Source organism: Anopheles gambiae, chromosome 2 (genome assembly GCF_943734735.2).
Source record: "Anopheles gambiae chromosome 2, idAnoGambNW_F1_1, whole genome shotgun sequence".
NCBI lineage: Eukaryota > Metazoa > Arthropoda > Insecta > Diptera > Culicidae > Anopheles > Anopheles gambiae.
The window spans coordinates 42,349,894-42,376,466 of NC_064601.1; the positions used below are offsets into that span (position 1 = coordinate 42,349,894).

At 45.3% G+C, this 26,573-nt stretch overlaps 6 protein-coding genes across 9 annotated transcripts; 3 read left to right on the top strand and 3 right to left on the bottom strand.

The window, feature by feature from the left end:
- Nucleotides 1-190: 190 nt before the first annotated feature.
- LOC1271502 (importin-5) lies at nt 191-7,102 on the bottom strand. Its single transcript, XM_310308.8, has 5 exons — nt 6,967-7,102; nt 3,292-5,881; nt 2,951-3,075; nt 2,459-2,646; nt 191-2,209 (listed from the first exon to the last, which is right to left on the bottom strand). The coding sequence occupies exons 1-5, from the start codon at nt 7,048-7,050 to the stop codon at nt 1,867-1,869; spliced, it is 3,330 nt and encodes a 1,109-aa protein (XP_310308.5). The 5' UTR covers nt 7,051-7,102; the 3' UTR covers nt 191-1,866.
- Nucleotides 7,103-7,467: 365 nt separating this feature from the next.
- On the top strand, nt 7,468-8,537 carry LOC1271503 (large ribosomal subunit protein mL51). 2 transcript variants are annotated; one of them, XM_310309.6, is made up of 3 exons: nt 7,468-7,815; nt 7,894-8,103; nt 8,176-8,537. In XM_310309.6, the coding sequence occupies exons 2-3, from the start codon at nt 7,901-7,903 to the stop codon at nt 8,462-8,464; spliced, it is 492 nt and encodes a 163-aa protein (XP_310309.5). In that variant the 5' UTR covers nt 7,468-7,815; nt 7,894-7,900; the 3' UTR covers nt 8,465-8,537. The 2 variants fall into 2 exon arrangements, with proteins under 2 accessions (XP_310309.5, XP_061504989.1); XM_061649005.1 differs by having other exon boundaries at nt 7,468-8,103.
- LOC4577115 (terminal uridylyltransferase Tailor) lies at nt 8,506-10,603 on the bottom strand. The gene is made up of 4 exons (XM_001230752.4): nt 10,347-10,603; nt 9,298-10,279; nt 9,066-9,224; nt 8,506-8,999 (listed from the first exon to the last, which is right to left on the bottom strand). The coding sequence occupies exons 1-4, from the start codon at nt 10,431-10,433 to the stop codon at nt 8,551-8,553; spliced, it is 1,677 nt and encodes a 558-aa protein (XP_001230753.4). The 5' UTR covers nt 10,434-10,603; the 3' UTR covers nt 8,506-8,550.
- A 176-nt stretch (nt 10,604-10,779) lies between these two features.
- Nucleotides 10,780-14,880, top strand: LOC133391950 (uncharacterized). Of its 3 annotated transcripts, none has more exons than XR_009765376.1 (5): nt 10,784-11,063; nt 11,136-11,526; nt 11,601-11,908; nt 13,001-14,261; nt 14,461-14,880. XR_009765376.1 is itself a non-coding variant. In XM_061649007.1 (4 exons), the coding sequence occupies exons 2-4, from the start codon at nt 11,423-11,425 to the stop codon at nt 13,135-13,137; spliced, it is 549 nt and encodes a 182-aa protein (XP_061504991.1). In that variant the 5' UTR covers nt 10,780-11,063; nt 11,136-11,422; the 3' UTR covers nt 13,138-14,880. The 3 variants fall into 3 exon arrangements, 1 of the variants encoding a protein (XP_061504991.1); XR_009765377.1 differs by having other exon boundaries at nt 13,001-13,571; nt 13,703-14,880; XM_061649007.1 differs by having other exon boundaries at nt 10,780-11,063; nt 13,001-14,880.
- On the bottom strand, nt 14,841-17,466 carry LOC11175637 (terminal uridylyltransferase Tailor). Its single transcript, XM_061649006.1, has 4 exons — nt 17,355-17,466; nt 16,154-17,249; nt 15,914-16,072; nt 14,841-15,820 (listed from the first exon to the last, which is right to left on the bottom strand). Exons 1-4 carry the CDS (start codon nt 17,355-17,357, stop codon nt 15,351-15,353), a joined length of 1,728 nt encoding a protein of 575 aa, XP_061504990.1. The 5' UTR covers nt 17,358-17,466; the 3' UTR covers nt 14,841-15,350.
- Nucleotides 17,467-23,361: 5,895 nt separating this feature from the next.
- On the top strand, nt 23,362-26,567 carry LOC1271506 (NADPH oxidase 4). The gene is made up of 11 exons (XM_061649009.1): nt 23,362-23,795; nt 23,890-24,147; nt 24,220-24,315; nt 24,389-24,587; nt 24,658-24,755; nt 24,838-25,019; nt 25,085-25,469; nt 25,529-25,788; nt 25,857-25,962; nt 26,019-26,194; nt 26,259-26,567. Exons 2-11 carry the CDS (start codon nt 24,085-24,087, stop codon nt 26,377-26,379), a joined length of 1,686 nt encoding a protein of 561 aa, XP_061504993.1. The 5' UTR covers nt 23,362-23,795; nt 23,890-24,084; the 3' UTR covers nt 26,380-26,567.
- Nucleotides 26,568-26,573: the final 6 nt, after the last annotated feature.

Sequence of the window (26,573 nt, forward strand, 5' to 3'; positions counted from 1 at the left end):
GCAGATCTATTTCAGACCATATTCTTAATGAATTATTTGTATTCGGAAGTACATTTTTATACCCTTAGGTCGATTTAAAACTAATTAATCATGAAGCACAATCAGTTAATCCACAAATCAAAGCTAAAAAGGGCCTTTTTAATTCTACGAAAAAAAGTTTTCGGATAGTTGATTCTAGTAGTCGCGTAGATTAGTGATTTGATTAATCAGAATATATTTTCCGTCTCAGTGTGACATACTGCCAATAATAATATTTGAATAGAGTTTTTAGGAAACTATTCCATCGTAGGTCCATCTATTGGTTTTGCAATGCACCGCTTACACTTTTACAGCCGAGCATGAAAAGTACTTCTCCTCGGCTGTATCTCCACGCTCTGCCTTATCACCGCTTATCCGATCCGGTTCTCAACTGTTACTATTGCTAGTCAGCAACATTACCGAAAGTGTGCTCGAAGAGGTTCATCTTTAAGATCGTAATGCGAAATAGTGTACTCTGCTGGGTGTACTGGTAGCGCTCAACACTGGTGTAGGTGTAATATCTGCTTGCTCACTTCTTGTAGTGATGTGTGCGGTATAATATTTCACTAGAAAAAAAAAGGATGCTCACTAACCCTAGCCCGTACAATCAAGCAACATACTCTCTGCAGTGCGCATACATACTTTTCTCCTTCACTAACCGGCACATCATTCAAGACCTAGAATCAACCTGCCCGTGATCCAGTAAACCGTACTTCCAGCACAATAACTGCCAATGTAGCCGCCGGTTCGTTCGTTCTTCTAATACCCCTATGGTTCCCTGACACAAAGCGACCAACAACAAAAGGTGCTGGCTTTAAGTTGTCCTTTTTTGTTCACTGTGTTAATGGTAGCAACAATGCTTCCCAGTCCTGATTTCTGTCTGTAACATATCCTGTTTAAATAACGGAACCGCCGCACCACATGTCCGCTATTTTCCTTTTATTTACAAACGTACTGCTAAAACCGCATGTCTGGAGGAACATCATATTGGTCCAAGTCCAATACAATATGTAGTGGGAGGGGAGGGGAATTTGTCTGGGACAAACGTGCAACGGAAAACAAACCCTTCCATCTAACAATAAACATTTGTTACTCACAATTAACACCGGGCGTTACAGCTTTTTATCACAAACGGACTTCAAAAGGATGAGAGGTACCTAACCAACGAAATGAAATACGCTGAAAGGCAGACCACTATTACGCACAATTTGCCTGAGAATCTGCCAAAACAAGGGACAGTACGAAACTAAACGGAAATTACTTCTCTCTTTGATGTTGGACTTATAAAGCAACATTTTACAGAGTTACCGAAACAAAACATACAATTAGAATTTGTATCCTGCGCCATTTGAAATGTCCAACCAACCAACCAATCGTTACATCGGTTTAACGCCGAACAGATTGAAAATGTGTGGAGCACCTTCATAAGCGAGAGGGTTTAAATTTAGAAAGCTAACACACTTTCTCCCTCTCTCGTTCTCTTGGCAACATTTGACCTTTTTTTTTCTTGAAAGTTAGGAACCCAAAACAATCTTAAGCCGGTACTGTGCTGGCCACTATTTTTACTACATAGCTGAATCATGTGTGCGCGCCCCAGCGATCTTTTACCCTCTGTTTACCACACGTTAACAGGATTATATTCTTTGCTGTCTGTGATGATGATGATGATAATGAAAATTTGGATGTCCAATTTAAAAAAAAAGAACTGCAAAAACTATTGCAAAACTTAGGTTAAATTGCGTGTTCCACTCTCACTTGGAGCGAGCCAATCCGACGGAATAGAGAAAAGGGTAAAGGAAAAGGGGGAGAAAAAGGTGTTGCAGCAGCTGTTGTTTCCGGCGCTGGTCTCTACTGCGTCACACCAGTTGCGGCCGCCGTCACTGCTGCCGCCGCCCGGTAAGCTCCTTCGAGGGCCGCCTTCTGTTCGGCAGTCAGTGTGTTGATGCATGCCTGGAATAGGTCCGGATTGCTTTCGATCTGCTTCACGATCGAGAGCATCCGTTCGGCTTCGGGGTGCGGCACGGTTACCGCCTCCCGGTAGAAGCAGGACGCAATGATCGAAACGATGCGCGGCAAGTTTACGTTGTTTTCCCCGAGTATGACTGGATGATTCGCTTGGATCAGATCGCACAGATAGCCGTACACGTACACCGCTTCGTCTTCGTCCTCGCCAACGGGCAGCCAGGTGAACCTGAGGGAGGAACGGGAGTGAGCATTCGTTAAGTACATTGTAACACACTAAAAACTCGGTTATCGGAAGGACGATCAGCAGATGAAGAAATGTATAACATCAGAAAAGGTTAAGCCATATTACAGAAATTTGCTCACCATCCAGACGTGTCTGGTAAGACGGGTATATATCCTTTTTCATCATGGTTACTTCCCTTCATCCCTTTCTAGATAGCATCAAACTGATCTCTATACATCGGTCAACACTTACCAAAGCGCAATGATTTCGTCCGGATTAGTGATCGCTGTGTTGTTGTATTTCAATATCTTCGTCACGGCTGAGATGGCGTTTTCCGTTGGGTTCACGTTCTCCGGTTCGCGGCTGTCCGGTGCCATGATGACTTCCACCAGCAGCGAGATGGCCTGCGCACATGTAACGGCAAACTGCTCCCCACCGAACTGTGAATTGAGAGCAATTGCATATGCGATTAACCGCGACGGAAAACGAAGACCAAACACACGAGAAACCAACCAACCGAACAACAAACTATAACAATTTTTAAATGACCCACATTTGCTGTGCTACACTTGAAAGATCTACTTTAAAGCAGTTGGAAGTTGTTACGCCCTAACCTTTAAAAAGAGCGGCACATGGTTCAATGGTCACCCCTTTTCACAATACACAACTTTTGGGTAAAATTTTATGAGTCAAGTTGAAAGGCTACTTACTGCTCGGTTTATGCTTAGTTGTGAAATATCTTACCTGGCCTAGCACACCGCATCCATAAACTGCTGCCTGTCGTACTTCCGGCTGCTCGTCCTTGATATATTCCAACATTGGCTGCAGGAAATAAGGCTGATACTGTACGCACAATGGGCCAGTATATTCTGTTTTCAAGGAAGGATAACATAAAAAATAGACTCGTCAAATACTCGCACTCTTTCACATTCGCTTCTTTTCTACGCGCTCTTATCGTTCAGAAAAGGTTAAGCCATAATAAAATGATTAATCATCGCAAGATCATACGTATGATTCAAGTTTCATCATGTTTAAAGGAAATGTTTAACTCCCAACACCCACCACCAATTACCAGCAGCACTTACCGATGAGATCGTCGAATATGCACAATCCCCATTGCCGGTCCGCCCACGGGTTCGTGGCCTGCAGCAGCTTCACAAAGTGCGGCACCACGCGCTGGAACGACGGCAGGAACGCATCCTTGTACGTGACGAACAGCGAATGGATGATGTCGGAGATGCGCGACAGCAGATAGATGTCCGCATCGTCTTCCTCGGCCAGCTGCTCCTCGACACCGTCGTCGTAGTCTTCCTCCTTCCGGGCCTGGGCACGCTTTTCCTCCTTCTCGAAGTGCTGCTTCATGAACTTGTCGATGATCTTCAGCACCTCCTCCATCGCCTCGTTCGACAGGCAGGCCGCCCCGAGCGTCTCGATGCAGCGGGCGAGCGAGTGCAGCAGCTCGGTCAGCACGTCCGCCTCCGGTTCGGAGTCGATCGCCTTCAGCAGCTCGGGACAGATGTACAGCCACATGCCCTCGAGGTACTTTGGCCCCTTGATCTTGGCGCAGTCGAGCAGGTACGGGAGCGATTCGGCGGCCGCCGACCGGACACCGTCGTGGAAGTAGAACTTCAACATCGGCACCATCAACCGCACCACCTCCTCCGCGTAGTTGGCGAACCCTTCCTTCAGCTCGCGGGCGTAGCACACCAGCATCTCGCAGGCGGACGCCTTGTCCTCCAGACCGGCCGTCCGAATGACAAAGTTCTGCTGCTCGCCGAGATTCACGAACTGCCAGTTGCTGTCGTTCTCGACGCCCTGCATCTCGTCGTTGTCGAGCAGCGCCACCTCCGGCTTCATCGAGGCGGTCCGCATGACCGGCCCCATGACCAGCGGCAGGAACTGCTCGAACTGCTTGCCCAGAATTTTGCAGATGCGCGCCCAGGCCGATATCAGGTAGGACGTTTGCGGATCGTCGTCCGGCAGGTCGCCCTCGGTGTGCGTCTTCAGCAGCATGTCCATCACGTCCGACGCGTCCGACATGAACTTTTCCGCCCCGACCGCCAGCCCGATCAGGCTGACGCACTCGATCGTCTTGCCGCGCAGCAGCTTCAGCTCGTCCGTGTTGCCGTTCTTGATGATGTACTTCAGCGACGGCATCAGCCGGTCGTAGTACACCACGAAGTCCTTCTCGGTCGTGTCCGCCACGGACGCGATCGTCGTTACCACCTGCTCCAGCACCAGCTTGGTGCCCTTCTCCACCAGCTCCTTGAACTTGGTGGTCAGAATCAGTTCGAGCTTCGCCATGATCGCGTCCAGATAGCGCGTCAGGATGTTCTTCGGGCAGTCCTCGCTGAAGTTCACCAGCGCCGCGCCGGCGTGCGCCTGCACGCGCGGGTTCTCCACGTCGTCCAGCAGGTTCAGCAGCCCCGGTATGACCTGCTCGTGGAACTTCTTCTCGAAGATGGGCGCAAAGTCAGTCGCCATCTGGCCGATCGCGTTACAGGCCGCGTACCGTACGCGCGGGTGCGGATCGACCAGATACTTCAGCACGCCCTGCATAATGTTCTCCAGCATCGCCTCCATCTGCTTCTGGCAGCCCTCGCCGGCGGCCGAGATGGCCATCAGGGCCGCGTGCCGCTGCTTCCAGTCCGGGCTGAGCAGCATGTTTGGAATGTTGTTTACGATGTGCGGCAGGATCGTTTTGCCGCCGAGCCCGCACGCCAACCGGTCCAGCGCCGACTCGGCGATCACGTTGTTATCGCTCGTGTCGTCCTCGGTGATCTTGTCCGACACCGACCACTCGTCGTCGTCCTCCAGGTCGGTCATCATCTGCAGGATCAGGGGCACCAGCGCGGTCACATACTTGGCCGCCCGCTTGCGCACCATCGCCGGGGCGTTCTCCGCCAGCGACACCATCATCTCGAGCGCCAGATGGCGCAGGTTGTCCTCCATGTCGACCGTGCTGAACACCTTCATGCAGAGCTCGAAGATCGGCTCCAGCTGCGGACGGAAGAACTTGGGCACGCCCTCGGCCATGTCGATCAGCAGCTGCATCAGGTTCTGCGGGTCGCCCAGCTCGATGCTCTCCGCCGTGATCATGATGATCTGCGGCAGCAGATCGGCAAACTGGCGCTGCACGTCCTCCTCCTTGTCGTGCAGCAGCACGAACGCGCCGTACGCGCGGACCGCCTGGAAGCGCACCTCCTGGTCGGACGTGGGCTCCAGATACTTGATGAACATTTGCTTGATCAGCGGCAGATGCTGGGCCTGCTGGTTGCCGAAGATGCCCGGCACCGAGGCAAATATGCGCAGGGCGGCCTCCTGCAGCTGCACGTTCGCACTGTTGTGGCAGTGGAACAGGAATTGCAGAAACTCGGGCCACTCGTTGTTGCCGTCGTCGTCGATCAGGCACCGGGCGACCTCGGCCACCATCTCGCAGATCTTTCGCCGCATGCTGCCCGACTCGTTCTGTTGCAGCGTCAGCAGTATCTGTTGCTTCAGCTGGTCCCGCGCTTCCGGCGGCAGCGGCTCGTAAAATTCGTGAAACTCGGAAGAGAACAGCCGGCGCAGCAGGACGGCCGACAGCATTCGGGCATCTTCCGCCATCTGTGGGTTCTGTACCGTACCGAGCAGGTGCGGAACCTTTGTCTCGCACGGCAATGCATTGTAAACCTCCTGCGGGATATATTGTGACGCGATCGCGTTCGTATTGCATTCGCCAATTGTGTTTTCAATGGGCCATCCGAGATTTTTTTGTTTTTCGTTTCGGCAAATGTCAACATGTCAGGCGCACGTGCAAATAAATTAGAAAAAAGGAAGTAATTTAGAAAAAAAACACACAAACAAACTTCAAACGACGTAAGGTGACATCGGGCAGCACGTCAAGCAGCACTGTAAAATCGATAAAATGCGACTTTCACGACAGAGACATACATTTGGACATTGTGTGCATCGATAGCAACGCCAACACCACCCATCTCCCATGCAACGACGGGCACCGTCGGTCTGGCGTAGACACGAACGTTAATCATGTAAACCCCACCAGCACGCACGCACACACACACATATATACCCACAGATCTAGTCACCGTAGGTGGTATGTGTTCACTGTGATGGCGCTGTGAGGCGTACGTCTTCCAAAAAAGCACATGCTGGCGCGATTTCCTTTGACTTTGGGCAGCTACCTCTCTGCCACCGTTTCCGCAACTGTTCTTATCATTCCTTCTTTTCGACAGTTATTCGTCATCACGTCGATCGGGGTGTGTGTGTGTGCCAATCGAATCATCGTGGTGCGAACGTTTCATGGCATGCAAATGCGATTCCCGCACCGGAAGGTCACGCCCGTCGTGCGACCAAAATAACAATAAGATTCCCTCTGCCCTACCTTTTCCGCTACGCATGCCTTCCAAACAGTTACATTTGCCAGTGCAATGGGCATACATGGGCACGTTTTTGTGGCACCGAAAAGAGGCACAAATCAGACGATGACTCATTTGCGTTGTTATCATCGCAGTTTTTGGGAATCCTTTCGTGGTGTAATAGACGCCCGTCCCGGATGATGCACTATCCAAATAAAAACACACCATTTGCTCCCCGGCGAGCAAAAAAAAAACAGGAACCGGAAACACATGCCGCACACACACACACATACAAATGTGTATGGGTGTGTGCGGCGAAGCTGAGAAAACTCGTGCCCAGCGTGTGCAGCTTTTCGCTCCGATGCCGACCTTGGAACCGACTGCGCCACAACCCTTACGTACCTCTGCTTTCGTACGAACATCATTGTCCGTAGACAGGAGCGAGCCCATCAGCTGCTGAAAGTTGTCCTGGTCTAAGGCGGCCATTATTTCGCATCTATCTGCAACCCACGTTGGACGGCAATGCGTTTCGCCGCTGCGATCGAGAGTCTCGTTGTCGGTGCCTTTCTTGGAAGGGGGTTTCGTGTGTGTGTGTCCCTCTGCGGGGGGTGTGCGCTACTTCCGTGCTCCGGGCGTAGCTCTGCTTGCCTTCCACCCCGACCGGCTGCTCTGCTGACTGCTTATCACACTGCACTGCCGCTCTGACGACACCTTCACGGCGGGACTGCAAGTTTCGTTGCACGTTTTTCTCTTCCGTCGAGCACCGCTAAGCGTAAATCCCTTCACTGCATGCGCCGCAATTTTCACCGACTAGCGCGTGTCCACGAGGAGCGAAAACGAGACAGCTGCGAAAAGAGCGCGCATCGTTCCGGGAGGAAGAAGAAACGCGCATTTTTTCCTCCCCGTTTCCTATGTTGTCAGCCCTGTGTGCATTGGCCAAGGTGACGGTTGGAAAGATGTCAAAGTGCCGGTACGCTGTGCTGAATCGACCACTGTTCAAAATATTCATAATTTTGATTGAACGATTGTATAGAAGCAGCACGTGAATGTATAGAAATAATCTTCTGGTAGAATCATAGACAAATAAATATTAAAATCTGTTAATCAAATGCTGCAAACAATACATTTTCTAGAAAGCAATTAAAAAGGCCTACCTTGAGTGTATCTACCTTGTTTGATGTGTGGTTTTCGCTGAAAATCGTTGACAGGCACTTTGTTGTTCTTTTTCACAGGCCAAAACAACGTGAATTGGTTAGTGGTTTTGTAACAAAGTTTGATAAAAACAGATGTTTGTTTAATTGGAAAAAGGTTTTCATTCCCTTCCTTCAGCAACAAAATGGCCTTTGCTGGTAGCATACTCACATCGCTGGCAAAATGCTTCTGGAAACCGCAAGTTACCGCTGTCCGGTATCGCTATCATGCCGACAAAGTGGCTCGCGGACCGCTCATTCGGCGGTACGGTTATGAGGACAAAATACTGCAACGGGGTCTTCTACCCCATCTAGATAACGGACAGAAGCTGCCAATGCCCGATTACAAGTAAGTTTTTCCCAATCATTATTCTACCCATAAAGAATCCCCTGACTGTTCTTTGAATGATTTTGCTTTCAGACCCAAGAACGCTTGGTGCGAGAAACGTGCACTGTTCGGCCAGAACGATTATATCGATATTCTTGGCGACGATCGGCTCCATCCTACCCGTGTGCTGTACTCTGTGCCGGCTTGGCTCCGCGGTGTGTCCGGCAACGAGTATCAGGTGCTGCTGCGAAAGCGAAAAATGCTTAGCCGGACGATTTACCCGGTCGCCAGGCCAACGAAATGGCGTGATATGGAGAAGCGCATTTCATATCTGTACCGCTTCCTGAACCGAAAAACGAAGACAGGATTTTCGAATGTGTAAGATTGCATCGTTACTCGCACTAGTATCCCCTACTATAGACATTTAATAAAACGAAATTGGTGGCTTTATTCAACGTTAGAGAGGTTTTAGAGTTGTTTATTACTTTCTGCATTGAGCAGCTTCGCGCTCAGTTCAAATGAGTGTACTATCCGTATGGCCACTTCTGCCGGCAAGGCTTTCGCTACATTGTGGCACAGCTCGAACGGATCCTGCACGACCAATAGTCTATCGTAAGCAAATTGGTATTTGGAGCTCGTGTCATGTTTATGTTCTAAAAGGTAGCGCTTGAGCCGTTCCATTGTTGCCGGTACTTTAGAGTAATTCGGTGAGCCGAAATGTTTCTTCAACAGCGGACAACCCCAAGACGGTCCATGAAAAGGGCTAATGATTTGAGTTTCCAGCGTGAACCAGCTGGTATAAAAACTGCGAAAACTGTACAACTGGAAAAAATTGTCTGCTAGTTCCTTCATCTCGGACAGTTCCAGTTTTATGTTCAGTTCCTCCAAAGTAGGCGTCGCAAATCCTGCATTCCAACCTGCAAAAAACAAGCTCGAGTTACCGATTGACGAATGCAGATACGCACAAAGCCAGCATATTTTACCATCAATGATGAGGTCATTTTTTGGATCTAGCTGCAGTGATGCCACGGATGGTAAGCAGTCCATCAGTTGAAAGAGAAAGATTACCATCAGCGAGATAGTGTACCCATTCAGCGATCTTTCTCGGCTCCATTGCTTCAAATAGCACACCAACATACGACCTGCAATTGAAAACATGATTATACAATTGTTTGAAATATATATAAAAAAAAATCTCGCTGCAACTTTACTTACACGTTGGTTGTAAATTAAACATATATTCTAGCAACAACGAGTTCCGGTGCGCCAATCCATTGCTGAACGTTAAATCACATTGGATGCCGAATTCGTGGCTAATAACTCTTAGCAATGGCACGCGGCAATTCAGAATGATTTCGTCGATAGTCCACTGCTTTGTATTTTTTAGGATTTTCTCTACCTTCAGGATCGATTCCGTTATACTTTCCACGCCGGGCTTATCGTTTCGCCCATAGTACACTTCTTGCAGATCGACGAAAATGTCCAGATCACTCGTAGCACAACCGGTACCGACGATGCGAGACCCAAACGGATAGCATTTGACTGCTGGGTAATGGGGTTTTAGGCATTCTACCAACTGTTCTACCATCATTTTGTTCTCCGAAGCGCTTTTAACCTCATCGCCCTCTGCCAGCGCCATGTCAATAACCATATCGATATTTTTCTTCAGAAATTTCTTCAAACTTTTGCTGTACTTAAAATTCTGTTTCGCCAAGCACCTCTTTTTCAGAACGTCCAAACTGGGCACAAGTTCTCTTTGTTTCTGTGGCTTTTCCCCATTTGTCGCAGAGTTACCATTGGGCCGGTTCTCGATCTGTACGGTTTCGCGATTGCTAGCAGGAGCTATATTCGGTTCGTCCTCCGGCAATGCTTTGTGTTCGGGATTTTGTTCCTTTCCATGATCGTGTATCTGGACATGCTGTGTGGCAGCTGCATATTCGGTAAAACTTGCACTACAATGCCGGCAACGTACTGTATCCGGTTGTTGATAAAAACACATCATAATCTTATCCCTGTGCGATCCATCTTCTTCGAATGGAACGAGCTCGCATGTGGCCAGAAATTGTTCCAGTTTTTTCATCAGCTTTCCTATCTGGTCCAGGGTAAATGTGTCGATGGTTTTGGGACCCGGCTCGTAGGACGCCAGATTGAGCGTCAGTGTTTCGATTAACAAATTAGTTGCTAAATAGTCCTTCGACTAGAAGATAAATGTGATTCATGTTAGTGTAGCTTTAAATAAGAAATATTTTCTCGGTTCTTCTTACCATTTTGTTACAGTAAAATGTGGTCAAGAAAAAAAAACGTGCACAACAGGTAAAAGGTCTGGTGAAGCAATAGGACAGGAATAACATAAACAAAAGATTCGAACTCGTTCAACGAACTGTACGCGCGTATTGCTGCAATGTCATCTTGGGAACTTAGGCAGTGCTCTGATTCATGTGGTTTGTAACGCGTAAATGGCTGACATATACCGCATTGCAAGGCGACAAAAACACTCATTGTCTCTCGCTCCTTTTCCTTCTGTCCTGCTACATTGTTGTGCGATCTGCCCGACCCCTGTATTATTTCCTACCCCGCGACTAAGGCAGCGCTCTAGCAGCAATCGAACACTACATCGAACATGAAAAATGTATGGGATTTGACATGTTCGATTTGATAACCAACTGCTGCTAGACCGCTGCCTAAGCGGGCTATGAAAGTTGTTGACATGTTGGCGGGCGTGCCGGCCATATCTTTCTCGTGTGTGGCCTAAGCTGAAGCGCTGTGGTGGTAACGATAGAAAGCATAAACAAAAGCAAACTGCTCTTCATCAAGTGTGCTTCTGTCCATCGCAAGTGTTGCGAGAAACGTGAAAATGGCTTCCAACCAAGACACGCCTTGTGTCACGGTGCACCACGCAGCTTCCCGGGCCTATAAGCGGCGTTTGGGGGAAATGGAGAGGGAACTCCGCCTTGCTTGGCAACCGCAACCACGGATAGTTGGTAAGTGTCTCATGAACGGACGAGTGGACAAAACGATCATTGTTTTAAAATGGCTCCTGCGACCATATTTAGCTGACCGAGCGGATGATGTTGTGCCACACGAGCACGAAGCCGATCCGGTGCCCATGGAAGGGATTGATGCGCTACGATCGGTGTGCCAAAACAGCGGAGAGGAAAACGACTCGGATGATATGTATGTCGAAGAGGCAACGTCAGATGCTCCGTACGGGGACCTTTCGTTCGAGGATGGGTTGAGGATGTGGGCTTTGCAAAGTGGGCTACCTCATCGCAGTTTGAACTAGTTGCTGGATCATTTGCGACAGCATAATCTCCAAGTGCCCCAAGATGCACGGGCGTTCATGAGCACACCAGCGCCCACAGCACCGGAAATAGTGCTAACGTCAATCGCAGGTGGGCAGCTGTGGTACCAGGGTATTGAAAAATGCCTGCTATCATATTTTCGGTAAGAATGTGGTATTCATTGATCACCGTACACTTATGGCCATGCACTTATCCTATTCATCGTTTTTATTATAGCAAAGTTCAGCCAATTCAGGAAGGATTTGAGTTGGACTTTTTTGAGGACGGCCTGCCACTGCGTAAAAGTAGTCGGTGCCAATTTTGGCCGATCCTCATGAAGATTAATAACGAGCCGAATACTCCGGTGATGACAGTTGCGATGTTTTGTGGCGAATCACAACCGGTATTCGTCGAAGAGTTTTTACGGCCGTTTGTGGAGGAAATGAACAAGCTGAATAGGTCAAAAGTGATCATAGGAGCTCGCGCTTACTGGGTGCTCCCGCGTTCGATTATAGCAGACGTTCCAGCGCGTGCATTTATTTCAGGTAGGTGCTGGTTGGCGTGCTGGTAAAGATCACACTTAATTACATATGATCTATTTGCAGTGTAATTGTTATGAACTGCACTGCACTAAAAGAGGGCGAAGGTGTCATGCCGCCCTGGATCCAGCACCACGAGCAACAGTAACGTGTGAAGGAAGGGCGAGGGTCCATGCCGCCCAGCATCAGCATCAGTAGCAGAGCGCAGCAGCAACAGCAACAGGAACGTGTAAAGGTAGGGCGAGGGTCCATGCCGCCCAGGATCAACAACAGCAGCATCGCAGGTTGGAATGGGGGCGAGGTGGTCATGCCGCCCCGGCTACAGCTTCGTTCGTGAGAAGGGCGAGAGTCTATGCCGCCCGTGGTTCATCTTCAGCACCGCCGCTACAAGATCGTCATCGCCGACCTGGAGCAAAGGGACGATAGCGGGGCAGAGAAAGGCGCAGGTACACGCAGCATCACCGCCGGCAGCCATCGCGATGGCAAAGCTCCGGGAATCCCGTGGAAGGATTGGGCCGCCGCCACCGCCAAGACCGAGGCCCCCGGCTGCCCCTACGGTCCCCTTGATGGGACGGCAGCCGGGGGCCTCGGTCTTGGCGGTGGCGGCGGCCCAATCCTTCCACGGGATTCCCGGAGCTTTGCCATCGCGATGGCTGCTGCGATGATGCAGCGAAAGACGTGCCCAATCGCGATGGCGTCCGCGGGTTCGTACTGGGATCCCCCTTACGCAGGAGGATCCCATCCTCGTCGCCACTGTTATGAACTGCACTATTTGCTCTTTATTTATACACTTATTAAAACATACATAATAAATACTGATGAAACGTACAACACTTTAAAACGTAGGCCGCGCGCCAGCCGCACCGAGCGCCCCTGCCGAGAGCTCCTGCTCGATCGGCCTTCGTACACACTCTGCTCGGCGCTCGGCACACACTAAGCCTTGCGCGCTTAGTGTGTGCGACAGTGTGCGTGTACACACTGTCGTCCCCCTGGACGTTGACCGGTGGCAGCGCAACTGCCACGGCAAGTCCAGGGGTCGGCACGCACGGCTGCCCACAACAGTAATTAATAACTATTTTTTGATAAATTTTCTTACAGGTGTTGAACCGCGCAATGCCATTAGTGCCTGTATGAAGTGCACAATCGAAGGGGAAATGGAACAAAACCAAATATTTTTCCGATATGATGCAGAGCGCCAGTCACGAAATCATGAAGATTTTTGCGAAGATAAATAAGCGACCCATGTGATAAATCCTACGCCCCTTACTACAATGGGTCGCTGTGTCATCATATGCGATTTGATTGCGGCCGAAGAAGTGCAATTTATCTATAAGGGTGTTGAGGTGAAATTAATGCATTTGTGGATGGAAGGGTTTCCTGGCGTACAGTGCATGTTAACACCACAGCAACAACGTAAAGTGTCGGCGCACTTGCGACTGTTGAAGCTTCCTTCAGACTTTCAGCATAAACTGCGCGACCTTCGGTACGTTCCCCTCTGGTAAGCTTCAGAGCATAGAATGTTTCTGTTGGTGGCCGGTTTCGTGGTTCTAAAGGGCCGACTTAACGAGGCAGCGTACCAACATTTTATGTTGTTGTTCTTGACTGTTACTTTCCTGTCCACCTCGTACCATCGCGACAAATTGGCAATGGCTGATGATTTATTGCATAGGTTTGTGGAAGCTTATGGAAACGTGTACAGCCTAGTACTATTAGACAGCAACGTGCATAATTTGCTGCACATTCATGACGATGTTTGCAGATTCGATGCGTTACATACTTTATCGGCTTCTGTTTTTCAAGCATTCCTGCTCGACCTGAAAAAGTTGATGCGTTCCGGGAGGTGTAACCTAGTGCAAGCGGTTCATCGTGTGCTGGAACTGCAACAGGTGCATTTTGCCAAGCCCGAAAGTAGCCCGGCAGATGAGCAATCAGTGCGCACGGTTGGTGCTGACACCATAGCGACCGTACGGCGGGGCTTCATTCTACGAAAAAATGTTCGCGAGCAATGGTGTATGACCGACTTGGGCGAAGTGATCAGGTACGAATCGGCCACAAAAGCAGAAGGAACCGTCATCGTGCAAGGGTACACTTTCTCCAAGCAAATGATTGCCTTTACAGAACCTTACCTCTCGACTGAGGCAAATATTTATTCGGCTAACATGGCCGATTTGGATACAGTCGCGCTGAAATCTTTCTCCAGCAGTACTTTAATGTGCAAATTGGCTGCAGTGGAAATGGAAAATGAAGGGGAATTCATGTTTGTGCCGTTGCTGCAAACTTATATTGTTCACAAATAATAAGTAAGTACAACATGTGCTTCTCCACAATGCGCAAAGTTGTTTTGTTTCGGTTCAGGAAGGTAAATATTGAGTAGTAGCTATGTTCGGTATTTGGAGGGGAATTTATCAAAGTTTTGATGATGATGCAGCTTTCCGCAACAGCTAAAAAACGCTTGAGAAGTCTATATCAGTTCTATATTGTTTTTTTTTTTGTGCAGACCTCCTGCAACTCGAAACAAAAATTGACAAAACTAATACAAGGTCCTTCACTTCCTTCAGCCGCTTTTCAACGCATGAACTCACAAACCCACGCAGTCCTCAATGTACCGCTTGTCGCTCAATTTATGTTCGATGTCGTTGGGCTTCTCATCCGACCGTATGGGCTGCATCATTAAACCAAGTAAGAACTTTACTTTCCCGCCTCCGTAACTAAGGCAGTATTCCTGATCATGGAAACCTCTTTCTGTACTGGTTCCGCTTCCGGTTCCGGTTCGCAAAACGATTCCAATAAAGCTGATCGCGATGGGAACGATGGCTGGATCCAGAGATAAAGAAAAGAACGATGGCTGGATCGTAAGATAAATCTCTGGAAGTAATATGACCTCTGGTTGATTTTCCTTTGGGTACGAGCTACACTGAATATCAGTAATACATCTATATTAAGTATTTTTAAACGTTCATTTATTTCTGACACATCAATGTTCACACTTACATTATTTAAAAAAAAATATGAGAAATACATTTTGATACACATCTTGCCGTACCAAGTATTGGAGATTTCATTAGAAATAATTGTTTTATTTTTAGGAAATAAACTGTATAAACTTTATGAACATACGAATGGTGATTTAATTTACTTAATTCTTTCCTTTATGTATAACATATGAGACATATATAAAAAATTAATAAAAAGTCCAAATTATTGGACAGCTTGAGGAATGCAGTGAATTTTGAGACAGGCTTAGATGCAGCCCATCAGAGTTCGGGTGCATGCAGCGATGTAAAACTAAGCTACATAGAGAATCTTTAGAAGCATGACCTTATCAGTCGAATGTGCTGAACTGAGAATGTTAACAGCGAAGCTTCTTTTAAGAGAAATCAAAGTTATGGTTTGTAACTGAAAAGATATTATTAAATAAAAGCGAGATATTTGCCTATGGTTCAAATCATTACCATATCTCTTCCTTGGGTAAGAAATATTCTATCCCGTATACATGATATTTTATTTTTCGTTCGCTCATTTCAAATAAACGCATTATCCGTCCGGCCATCTCGGGGGAAATACCTTTTGCTACGTTGTGAGAAAGCTCGAATGGATCCTGGACGACAAGTGGCCTATTGTAAGCAAATTGGTGTCTAGGATTTGTGTCATTTTTATGTTTTAGCAAGTACTGCTTCAACCGTTTAAATTGGGATGGTACTTTAGAGTAATGAGGCGACTCGAAATCACTCTTCAAAAGAGTTTTTACACTACAAGAATCCACATAAAATGGGCTAATCACTTCAATTTCGAGTACGATAAAGTTGGCATAAAAACCGTAAAAGTGAAAGAATTCTTCTACTAAGACTACTATTTCAAATGGTTTCGATTTGTGGTTCAATTCTTCTAAGGTCGGCGTCGCAAATCCCGCATTCCAACCTGCAAGTACAAAAATTAATTGATATTTATGATGATTGTAAGAGCAGAAAACTAACAATAGAACAACAATACATAAAGAACATAATATTTTACCATCGATAATGACGTCATTTTGTGGATCTACCTGAAGTGTTGACACATTTGGCAGCCAACCCATCAATTGTAAGAAATAAATTACCATCAGTGAGATAGTATACCCATTCAGATATTTTTCTCGGTTCCATTTCTTCAGATAGCACACCAACATACGACCTGCAATTGAACACATTAAAACTATATTAAATACTTGGTTCAAATACATTTCATTCAGTACTCGATGGCTACAAGGCTTACTTGAGGGTTGTAAATTTAACAAGTACTCCAACAATAATGAGTTTCGGTGCGCCAATCCATTGCTGAACGTTAAATCACATTTCATATTGAAGCGGTGATTGATGACTTTCAGCAACGGTACGCGTGAATTCAGGATGATTTCGTCGATAGTCCACTGCTTTGTATTTTTTAGGATTTTCTCTACCTTCAGGATCGATTCCGTTATACTTTCCACGCCGGGCTTATCGTTTCTTCCGTAGTACACTTCTTGCAGATCGACGAAAATGTCCAGATCACTCGTATAAGAACCAGTCCCGATGACGCGAGACCCAAACGGATAGCATTTGACTGCTGGGTAGTGCGGCTTTAGGCATTCTACCAACTGTTCCTGCACCATTTTGTTCTCAACATCGCTTTTAACTTTATCGCTCTCCGCCACAGCCATTTCAAGAACCGTCATGATGTCTTGCTTAAAGAAATTCTTCATATCTTTGCTCATCTTAAAATTCAGTCTCGGCAAGCATCTTCTTTTCATATAGTTTACTTGTGGCTGAATTTCTTTTTGTTTCGGCATCTTTTTAGCACTAATCTCAGTGTTAGCATTGGTATGGTTCTCAATCTGTATGTTTTTGCGATCATTTGCAAGAGTGTCATTGCGATCATTGCCTATCGGTTTCGTCTGAGTAACGTTCTGGGGGATTTCTACGATTTCGGTTTTCAGTCTCTTTTCAGGATCGTTCGCAGGGATTTCTATGAATTCGGTTTTCTGCTCCGCTTCAGGATTGTTCACGGAAATTGCTTCGAGTTTGGGTTTTTGCTCGTTTCCTTCATTGTTTTGGATGTGCTGCGTTGATGCTACATTTTCGGAGAAGCTTTCATTACAATGCCGACAACGTACCGTATCCGGTTGCTGATAAAAACTCATCATAATCTTATCCCTTTGCAATTCATCTTCTTCGCATTGAACAAGATTGCTAGTGGCTAGGAATAGTTCCAGTTTTTTCATCAGCTTTTCTATCTGGTTCATGGTAAAAGTGTCGATGTTTTTGAGACCCGGTTTGTAGGACGCCAGATTGAGCGTTAGAGATTCGATCAATAAGTTAGTTGCTAAATAGTTCTGTAATAAGAAGTCAAGAAGAAGAAGAAGAAGGCATATGCTATTATTGGAGTAAATAAACAAACGTGATTCATTTTAAATCGGAATATATTCAGTTTTTCTTACCATTTTGTTGCAATAAATAAGGACGACCACAATGTAAAGGTTAGGTGTAGCGATACAACAGGAATAACATAAACAAATGATTTGAACTCGTTCAATGAATGACAACTATTCGCGCGCGTATTCCTACACACACACACACACATACGAAAATGTCAATAAGCAACTTAGGCGGTGCTCTCACTGATGTAGTTTGAATATTAAATCTTTTTTGCCGATATTACAGTCTGTTCACGAGATACGCAGTTCTCGACATACGCGGATTCGGAGAAACGCGGTTTTCTATATAGATCAAATATCTAATTAGTACCACTGCTGTAATTGTTATATTACAGTAGAACGTCGATTATTCGGGCAGTTCGGGACCGGACGATTGCCGGTTAATCGACTTGCACGGATAATGGTCCAAGGACCCAAGTGCCACAAATCCACTAAACGACCACTAAACGGCTTCTAAATGACTCAAGTTCTCTACCTAAACGGAATATAGAAAGACTTCGTTTAGCAGACGGCAAACGACTCATGCATTTTAAAAATAGCAAAAAAGCTGGTGGCGCTCTCTGTTGGTGGGATACCCCAACAAGTTGAGCTTCCCCAAATAGCCAGCTCGTACTTTATAGCTGATTTAGGGCTGTTTAACGAAAAATCGTTCCATTGTCGTACTTTGTGGCTGATTAAGAGATAGACGGCACTTTGTGGAACTATGGAGCTTTTTAACAGGCACATGGTACTCTTTGGAACTTTGCGGCTGATTAGCACTATGTGTAGGGTTCATGATGGAACTTTAAGGCTTGTTAAGAACGTGTACCGAACTTGGTGGAACTTCATAGCTTTTTAATGCATGCCATCGGTACAAGGTGAGTCTTGTCAAAGTGTCAAAGACAGACGCCGCCAATCATCTCATTGCTGCTGTACAAGTTAGATTAGTTCTTTGAAGAAGGGATTTTGAAGGAAGTGATTGTGATTGTACAGTAAATTGTGATACGTTTCGTGTAATTTATGAATATTAAGGGTTTAAAAATATACACATGTACACAAACAAAACAAATCCTGTTGTTTATTTCATCGATGACGCTTGCTTGAAAATAAAACACAAAGAAAAATAATCCCCAGCACCGTAGCTTAAGGAAGCTGCTTAGGCGCTATTTAGAAGGACCGCCTGGAACTTTGATGCTGTTTATCTACTGCAAAAGGCGAATTAGAGCAGCGATCTTTAGCGTGCCAAAATGAGCTGCTTAAGCAATTCTGGCTATTTGGGTCATCGCTTTGAGGAGAGCTTTCTCATTTCCTCTGTACTGTTGCATGGTTTCGCATTGAAGTTACGCATCGCTAGAACTAGAACGGCGATACGATTGTTTAAATACTAAACTCCAACGGATACCACCAGCATACCCACGTATCTGACCACACGACCATTCATATAGATTTTTGCTCAGAAAGTTATAAGGCTATATAGGTCATGATTAGGTGAAACTTGTCGAAACACATTGCAAGAAAAGGATAACAATATCCCAAGTGCCACAAATCCACTAAACGACCACTAAACAGCTTCTAAACGACTCAAGTTCTCTACCTAAACGGAATATAGAAAGACTTCGTTTAGCAGACGGCAAACGACTCATGCATTCTAAAAATAGCGAAAAAGCTGGTGGCGCTCTCTGTTGGTGGGATACCCCAACCAGTTGAGCTTCATCGCTTGGAGGAGAGCTTTCTCATTTCCTCTGTACTGTTGTATGGTTTTGCATTGAAGTTATGCATCGCTAGAACTAGAACGGCGATACGATTGTTTAAATACTAAACTCCAACGGAAACCACCAGCACAGAAGCAAGTGAGATTTGAGTAATGGTCGTTGGTGTTGATACCCACGTATCTGACCACACGACCATTCATATAGACTTTTGCTCAGAAAGTTAGAAGGCTATATAGGTCATGATAAGATGAAACTTGTTGAAACACATTGCAAGAAAAGGATAGCAATATAATGATGAGTTGTGATACGCCATCTATTGATCAAACCAATGAAGCTGTGGAGCTTTCTTTTTTTTCTATGGATATTCAATTTTCCAGTCGTTTAAGCTTAATCTGTGGCGCTTGGGATAATGATGAGTTGTAATACGCCATCTATTGATCAAACCAATGAAGCTGTGGAGCTTTCATTTTTTTCTATGGATATTCAATTTTCCAGTCGTTTAAGCTTAATCTGTGGCGCTTGGGGAATGTCAAATTCAAATGAAAATTATAAAATCCACTAGTTTTATGATTATTTTACCTAGAAGAATATTATTTTAATCAAAAAGTATAGGTTTAGTGACTGTTCAGGAACAAAAATGAATTTCGAAAATACCACTAGCCACTACAAAGCTGCACAACAGACTGGTTGCCCACTTGACTATCGCTGCAAATGTTCGCCGTACGTTTGAACAGCTGTCACCCCAAATAGCCAGAATTGCTTAAGCAGCTCATTTTGGCACGCTAAAGATCGCTGCTCTAATTCGCCTTTTGCAGTAGATAAACAGCATCAAAGTTCCAGGCGGTCCTTCTAAATAGCGCCTAAGCAGCTTGCTTAAGCTACGGTGCTGGGGATTATTTTTCTTTGTGTTTTATTTTCAAGCAAGCGTCATCGATTAAATAAACAACAGGATTTGTTTTGTGTGTGTACATGTGTATATTTTTAAACCCTTAATATTCATAAATTACACGAAACGTATCACAATTTACAGTACAATCACAATCACTTCCTTCAAAATCCCTTCTTCAAAGAACAAATCTAACTTGTACAGCAGCAATGAGATGATTGGCGGCGTCTGTCTTTGACACTTTGACAAGACCCACCTTGTACCGATGTCATGCATTAAAAAGCTATGAAGTTCCACCAAGTTCGGTACACGTTCTTAACAAGCCTTAAAGTTCCATCATGAACCCTACACATAGTGTTAATCAGCCGCTAAGTTCCAAAGAGTACCATGTGCCTGTTAAAAAGCTCCATAGTTCCGCAAAGTGCCGTCTATCTCTTAATCAGCCACAAAGTACGACATTGGAACGATTTTTCGTTAAACAGCCCTAAGACATTTTTTTTCCCTTCAGAAAGGGTGTGTAGTGTAAAACTTTTATTACCAGGAAGGGCGTGTAGTGTAGCCGCGTTCTTATCTAATTAGGTCATTTAGGTTCGTTAAGCTAGATTCGTTAAGTTAGATTCGTTAAGTTAGATGCGTTAAGTTTAATCTGTAAGTGTTAGTGTTAATTTGTATAAAAGAAATTAATAAACCCGAGCGGGCTCTCTTTTTCCGTTTGGACGTTCGACTGAACACACGTCCGTACACCTACAACATTACAAGCTATTAAGTACGAGCTGGCTATTTGGGACATTTATGCGCACGGCTAAGCCGCCCGCCGGTTAACCCGCCCCCGGATAATCGACGTTCTACTGTATGTCAGAATCCTATAAAAAATTAAATGGCTAAAATCACACCCTACGTGCATAATCCCAAGTGCCACAACTCCACTAAACGACCACTAAACGGGTTCTAAATGACTCAACCTCTCAACCTAAACGGAATAAAAAAGACTTCGTTTAGCAGACGGCAAACGACTCATACATTCTTTTTTCAGAAACAACGGTTTCGGCCGTATTGCTTACCTAATGCATTCCAAAAATAGCTAAAAAGCTGGTGGCTCCACCTGTTGGTGGGATAACCACACAGCGGAGCTTTCTTTGCTTTGCGAGCTTTCTCATTCCCTCTGAACTGATATTTGATTTTACAGTCATTTATGCTTAATCTGTGGCGCTTAGGTAACCACCCAAATAGCCAAAATTGCTTAAGCAGCCAATCTTGGTACGTTAAAGATCACTACTTAAATTCGCCTTTTGAAGTAGTTAAACAGCATCAAAGTTCCAGGTGGTCCTTCTAAATCGCGCTTAAGCAGCTTCCTTATGCCAGGGTGCTGGGGATTTTTTTGTGTCTTAAGACGTGTTTTTATTATGTGCATTATTTTATTACTATTTTAAAACTCTACATGCTCTTGAGTTTCACTTGATTTCACATATTTTACTAAAAAAAAACATAATTACTTAACTCCATGTTTCTTCTTCATTTAACAAATCTAACTAGTGCAGCAACTTCCAGATTATTGACGGCGGTAGTCTTTGAGCCGGTTTCGTAGTACAGTCGTCAACTCGTACGATTTAACAATATGCCCGTCATGGGTTCAATCCCCAAATAGACCGTGCCGCCATACGTAGGACTGACTATCCTGCTATGGGGGGAATCAATTAGTCACTGAAAGCCAAGCCCACAAGTGGGTAGAGGCAGGCCTTGACCGACATCGGTTGTTGAGCCAAAGAAGAAGAAGAAGAAGTCTTTGACACTTTGACAAGAGCCATTGACTTAAGTTTAAGGCTCCAGTTTAAGGGAATTTGCTCGAATTCCCGATTATTCGTGCTCGAAAATGTCAATTGGGTCAATTGTACCGATACATTGTACTAAAAAGCTATGAAGTTCCACCATGTTCGGTACATCTTTTTAAAAAGCCATCGAGTTTCATCACGAATCATACACATCAGACTAATCAGCCGAAAAGTTCCAAAGAGTACCGATAGCTTGTTAAAAAGCTTAATGGTTACACCAAGTATGGCTTCATCTCTTATTCACCCAAAAAGTACGATATCGGAACAATTTTTAGTTAAACAGCCCCAAATCAACTAAAAAGCACGAGCTGGCTATTTGGGCATGATTAAAAAGCGATCTATTGAATGAATAATCCAGTGAACCTTCGAAGCTTTCGGGGTTTTTTGTATGTACATTCAATTTTCCTATTGATACACGAGAAATATTGTACATGGTTTTAGGGTAATCAATGCCATCCAGATATCAGCATGGCGTTTCATGAGGTTTGGTGTTAGATCAACTGGAACGGGAAGCATCAAGAAAAGAAATAATATACAATACTGCGAAAATGAAAGATTGCCCGAGTACTTGATTACAAGCATAGCAGAGACAATATTTGAGTAATGTATAGCGTATAATAAGACAATATTTGAGTAATGAGTAATTGGAGCAATCAAGATTACATAAAAGAGTTCTTAAATCAAATATGTATCCTTTGAGGTTTGTTGCAAGCAAATGTGTAGATATTAAACAACTATTATTTCAAAATACCTGCTTATTGGCAAGAACCTAACACTTTGTACTTCTTCTTCTTCTTTGGCTCAACAACCGATGTCGGTCAAGGCCTGCCTGTATCCACTTGAGGGCTTGGCTTTCAGTGGCTAATTGATTCCCCCCCATAGCAGGATAGTCAGTCCTACGTATGGCGGCGCGGTCTATTTGGGGATTGAACCCATGACGGGCATGTTGTTAAGTCGTACGAGTTGACGACTGTACTACGAGACCGGCTCAATTTGTACATTTATTTTTAATTATAATAATCAAAAGGTATGCTTAATGTCCCATGGTGTCTACCATAGGCCAACCGGTATTAACATGTTCATCTGGGCTTGCTGGATATGTTATCAATTTAATCACATGATGATTTCAGAAACACTCAATTCTTTTAAGATTTTTTTCATTCACCTTTATGTTTTTTTAAACCACGAAAACACGTGGACGAACAACTTGTACTAACGACTTGTAAGTCAGATTACGACTTTGAATGAAAAAACCATCTAAACATTCATTTTTTTCGTTATTTTTTTTCATTAATTCAACATTCATTTTTTTCACTAACTACCCAGTACGACATTGACCTGCGATAACTGTGGCTTAACGTTCGGTAAAAGTGTGTAGGAGGGAGAGCAAATCTTCGTGGTGTGCAAAATGTGCGTAAAAGGAAGGTTTATGTTGGCTCCCGACTTTGTCTTGCAGACGCAAGCAAAATGCTCCATCGGGTAGTGTGATGGATTGTACCCTTCGAACTCACGATGGGCCGTTAGGCCGGTAATGGAACGCGTGTTACGGGAAGGTCCGGGCACAGGCGTCTGGTGAAAACGAAAATCGTACGATCGTTGCCAGTCGGCGAGTCGACGAGATCATGCAGACCACCACAAAAACAGAAACACGCAGTAGAAAGGGAACCATTGTCGTGGAAAGTCGCGATTGGATACCGACACCCGGGACAGGCGTGCTTCTGGTGGTGCGTTTTAATTGCCCCGTTAGACCGATCATAACGCCGATACAAAGAGTGAAGGTTAAGACTGTTGTGTGTGCTTATAAATGTTGAAGGTTTTTTATTTGGGAAACATACATGCGATGTGTATCAAATACGATATGGAAAATTGTGGCCTATATAAGCCGATAAGCATAATCCACGCGAAAGGTATTTGACCGATAACCGTTAGCAAGATAAGTGTGCCTAATATTGCTGGCCGGGTAATAGCCAAGAATATCCAAGCCATCGAGGCTTTTTGGAGTTTGTTTCTTCCTTTTTTCGCCTACAATTCATCTATGGTGAGTGCAGTGCTTTCATCAAGCGCGAAACAGATGTGCAAGATGTGTGGGGAGGAAGCGTGCATTTGATGTTCTATTTTTGGTACTCAAACAGTGACCGATCGCGCTGGACGTCCACATAACATCTGATTGGGTTCGACAACGTGTATAAACAATCGTCGTAACATAGCTAATCGACAGTGTAATAATTGTGTCCGGAGTGGACTGGGGGGCACGGGTAACATCTGGGATTGGTGCTGGTTGCTAGCTGAATGGAGGAGTCAGCACAGCTCACCAGCAATGATTTACGATGGAGCGTGTGAACAAAATATATCACTCATCCAGGAACTTTATGTTCAAATACATCATAGCGGTAAGTTTTGTTTTCAGCTGTACAATAATTCCATAAACTTGTGAGACCTTTTTTGCAACAATTCGACGGTAGCTTCTATGGACAGGGTTCAATTTTGTCGTTTTCTGTAAGGCATTCAGCAACTACCATCACGATGTGGAGTACTACTATCTCAGCCGAATACTTGGGGTCAGTAGCGAGGTGTACAATACGACGATACCCAACTGTTCGTATAACAAAATATATTTTTTGAACTCCTCAGAACGGGCTATGTGTTTCGCGTGGAACCGCTCCGGTACTTAACGTGACTATGGCCCTAATAACACTGCCCACGTGCAAGACATTTAATTTGCTTCTGCACAAGCTGTTTGGCCGATGCTCTACCCGACTATTGGTACACTATCTCGAGAAGACGAAGGTTCTGCATCTGATATTGGGATGTAGTTTGCTGATCGTTGCGAGTAAGTTAAACAGTATTGTATTGATTTTTGTACACGCATCTACATTCTACTTTCAACATATTATTATTAGTTGTACATAGTGTGGCACATTTTGTGAACATCGTCAACTTTATTGACAATTACGACGAACGCTATCGGGAAATAAATTGGGCAAATGGACCAGATGACGTAAGTTTCCTCACCCGTTGCGGTAGGCAATTTTAGCAGTGAGAATGATTTATTTATTGATTTTCCCGCGTTGAACGTTTAGAACGTCCTTCGGTTGCTGTTTGCTACACCGACCGGGTTTTCGGGCTGCATCATGCTGCTTACGCTGGCGGCAATGGCGTACCTAGCTCGTCGATCGATGCGCGATCGTTTCTACAACAGCTTCTTCACCTCACACCATCTGTTTCTCGTATTTTACGGGATGATGTTCTACCATCCGCTAAGGTTAGTACGTGGAGGAAGTAAAATACGCTAAACGACGCTATTGATCGATTGTAACCATATTTCAGTAACATCATCAAGCATCAAACGAATGTCGACAAGCATAAGATCATGTGTGATCTGGTCGATAATGTAACGCTGCACAGCAACGAAGACTTGCTGGTACTGTGCGAGGAACCGCCCCAATTTTCGGCCGGTACGAAACGTGCATGGATTTGGCCGTTGGTGGGCTTAGCGATCTATCTAGCCGATATCTCCTTTCGCTACCTTACATCTCATTCGGAGCGCTACCGTGTTACAACGGTGCAGACGTACGCAATGGCAGGACATGCAATACACCTTCGGTTACAGTTTTGTCGCAAGGCAATGGTCAAAATCCTTCCCGGCCAGTACGTACTGCTGCAGTGTCCAGCAATTTCCACCCTCGAATGGCATCCATTTACGATAACGGAGGTAAGTGTTAGGGGGAAAGTGTTCCAAGAGCTATATTCAAGATCGCTATCCTTTTTAAGCTTCCCATTGAGGGACGTAATGATATTACGCTCACGATCAAGGTGCGAGGAGACTGGACGGAGGAGCTATATGATCGGATCGTGCAGAGGGAACAGTGCAAGCGCAATTTTGGTGGTGTTGACCCGTACCGAAGGATCGAGTTCTTGTTAGATGGACCGTACCCGTCCGTCATGAGCAATATGCTCGATTGCAAGAGAATTTTATTTGTCGGTGCTGGTGTTGGCATTACACCTTTTGTAACGATCATGCGATTGCTGTTGTAAGTAGTAGTGTTAAATGGCAGTAGGTGTTAAAAGAAATGTTTTATTGTTATTTATTCTTTTTCAGAAGTTCCAATGTCGATCAACCGGCCAGGGTGCATCTGGTTTGGATTGCACGTAATTTGGAAACGTTTCTGTGGTTTTCAGACGAGATCGCACGTTTACAGGAGAAGGTGAGCGATATTCCTGCAAGGTTTTTGTTTTCTTTAACACAAACCACCAATTTTAGTTCTGGAGCCAAAACAAACCGGACCGCTTCTGGGTGAAGCTGTACTGGACGCAAAACTACGACGAACATCTGCTGGCGGAATGTTTTGGCGACATGCCTTCGATCAAATCGCGCATGCACCGGGGACGCCCGAACTGGAACGATGTGTTTATCGATCTGGTCACACTCTATCCCAAGTATGGTCTGGCATGGCATAGATTTCGGCAAATCACAGTAATCGAATGTCGTTTTCGTTTGCAGAAAATCGGTATCCGTTTTTAGCTGCGGACCAAAGGAACTGACGAAGGAAATTCGTCTAAAGTGCAAGGAGTACAGCAAGCATGGTTGTAAGCTAAGCTACTTCCACGAAGGGTTCGGATAATGCCGTCCTGGATGTGTGATCATATGAGTGTGTAGTATACTAATTTGAACTCTTATACCTAACACACAAATACGAAACTCTTTCTACGCTACATGTCATCTGTGGTTGTGTGTTTTACCAGTGAAAGTACTCAGCAGAACATTGCAATGCTGCCATGAAAAGAAATAAAAATAGATTTGTCTACGTCATTTGGT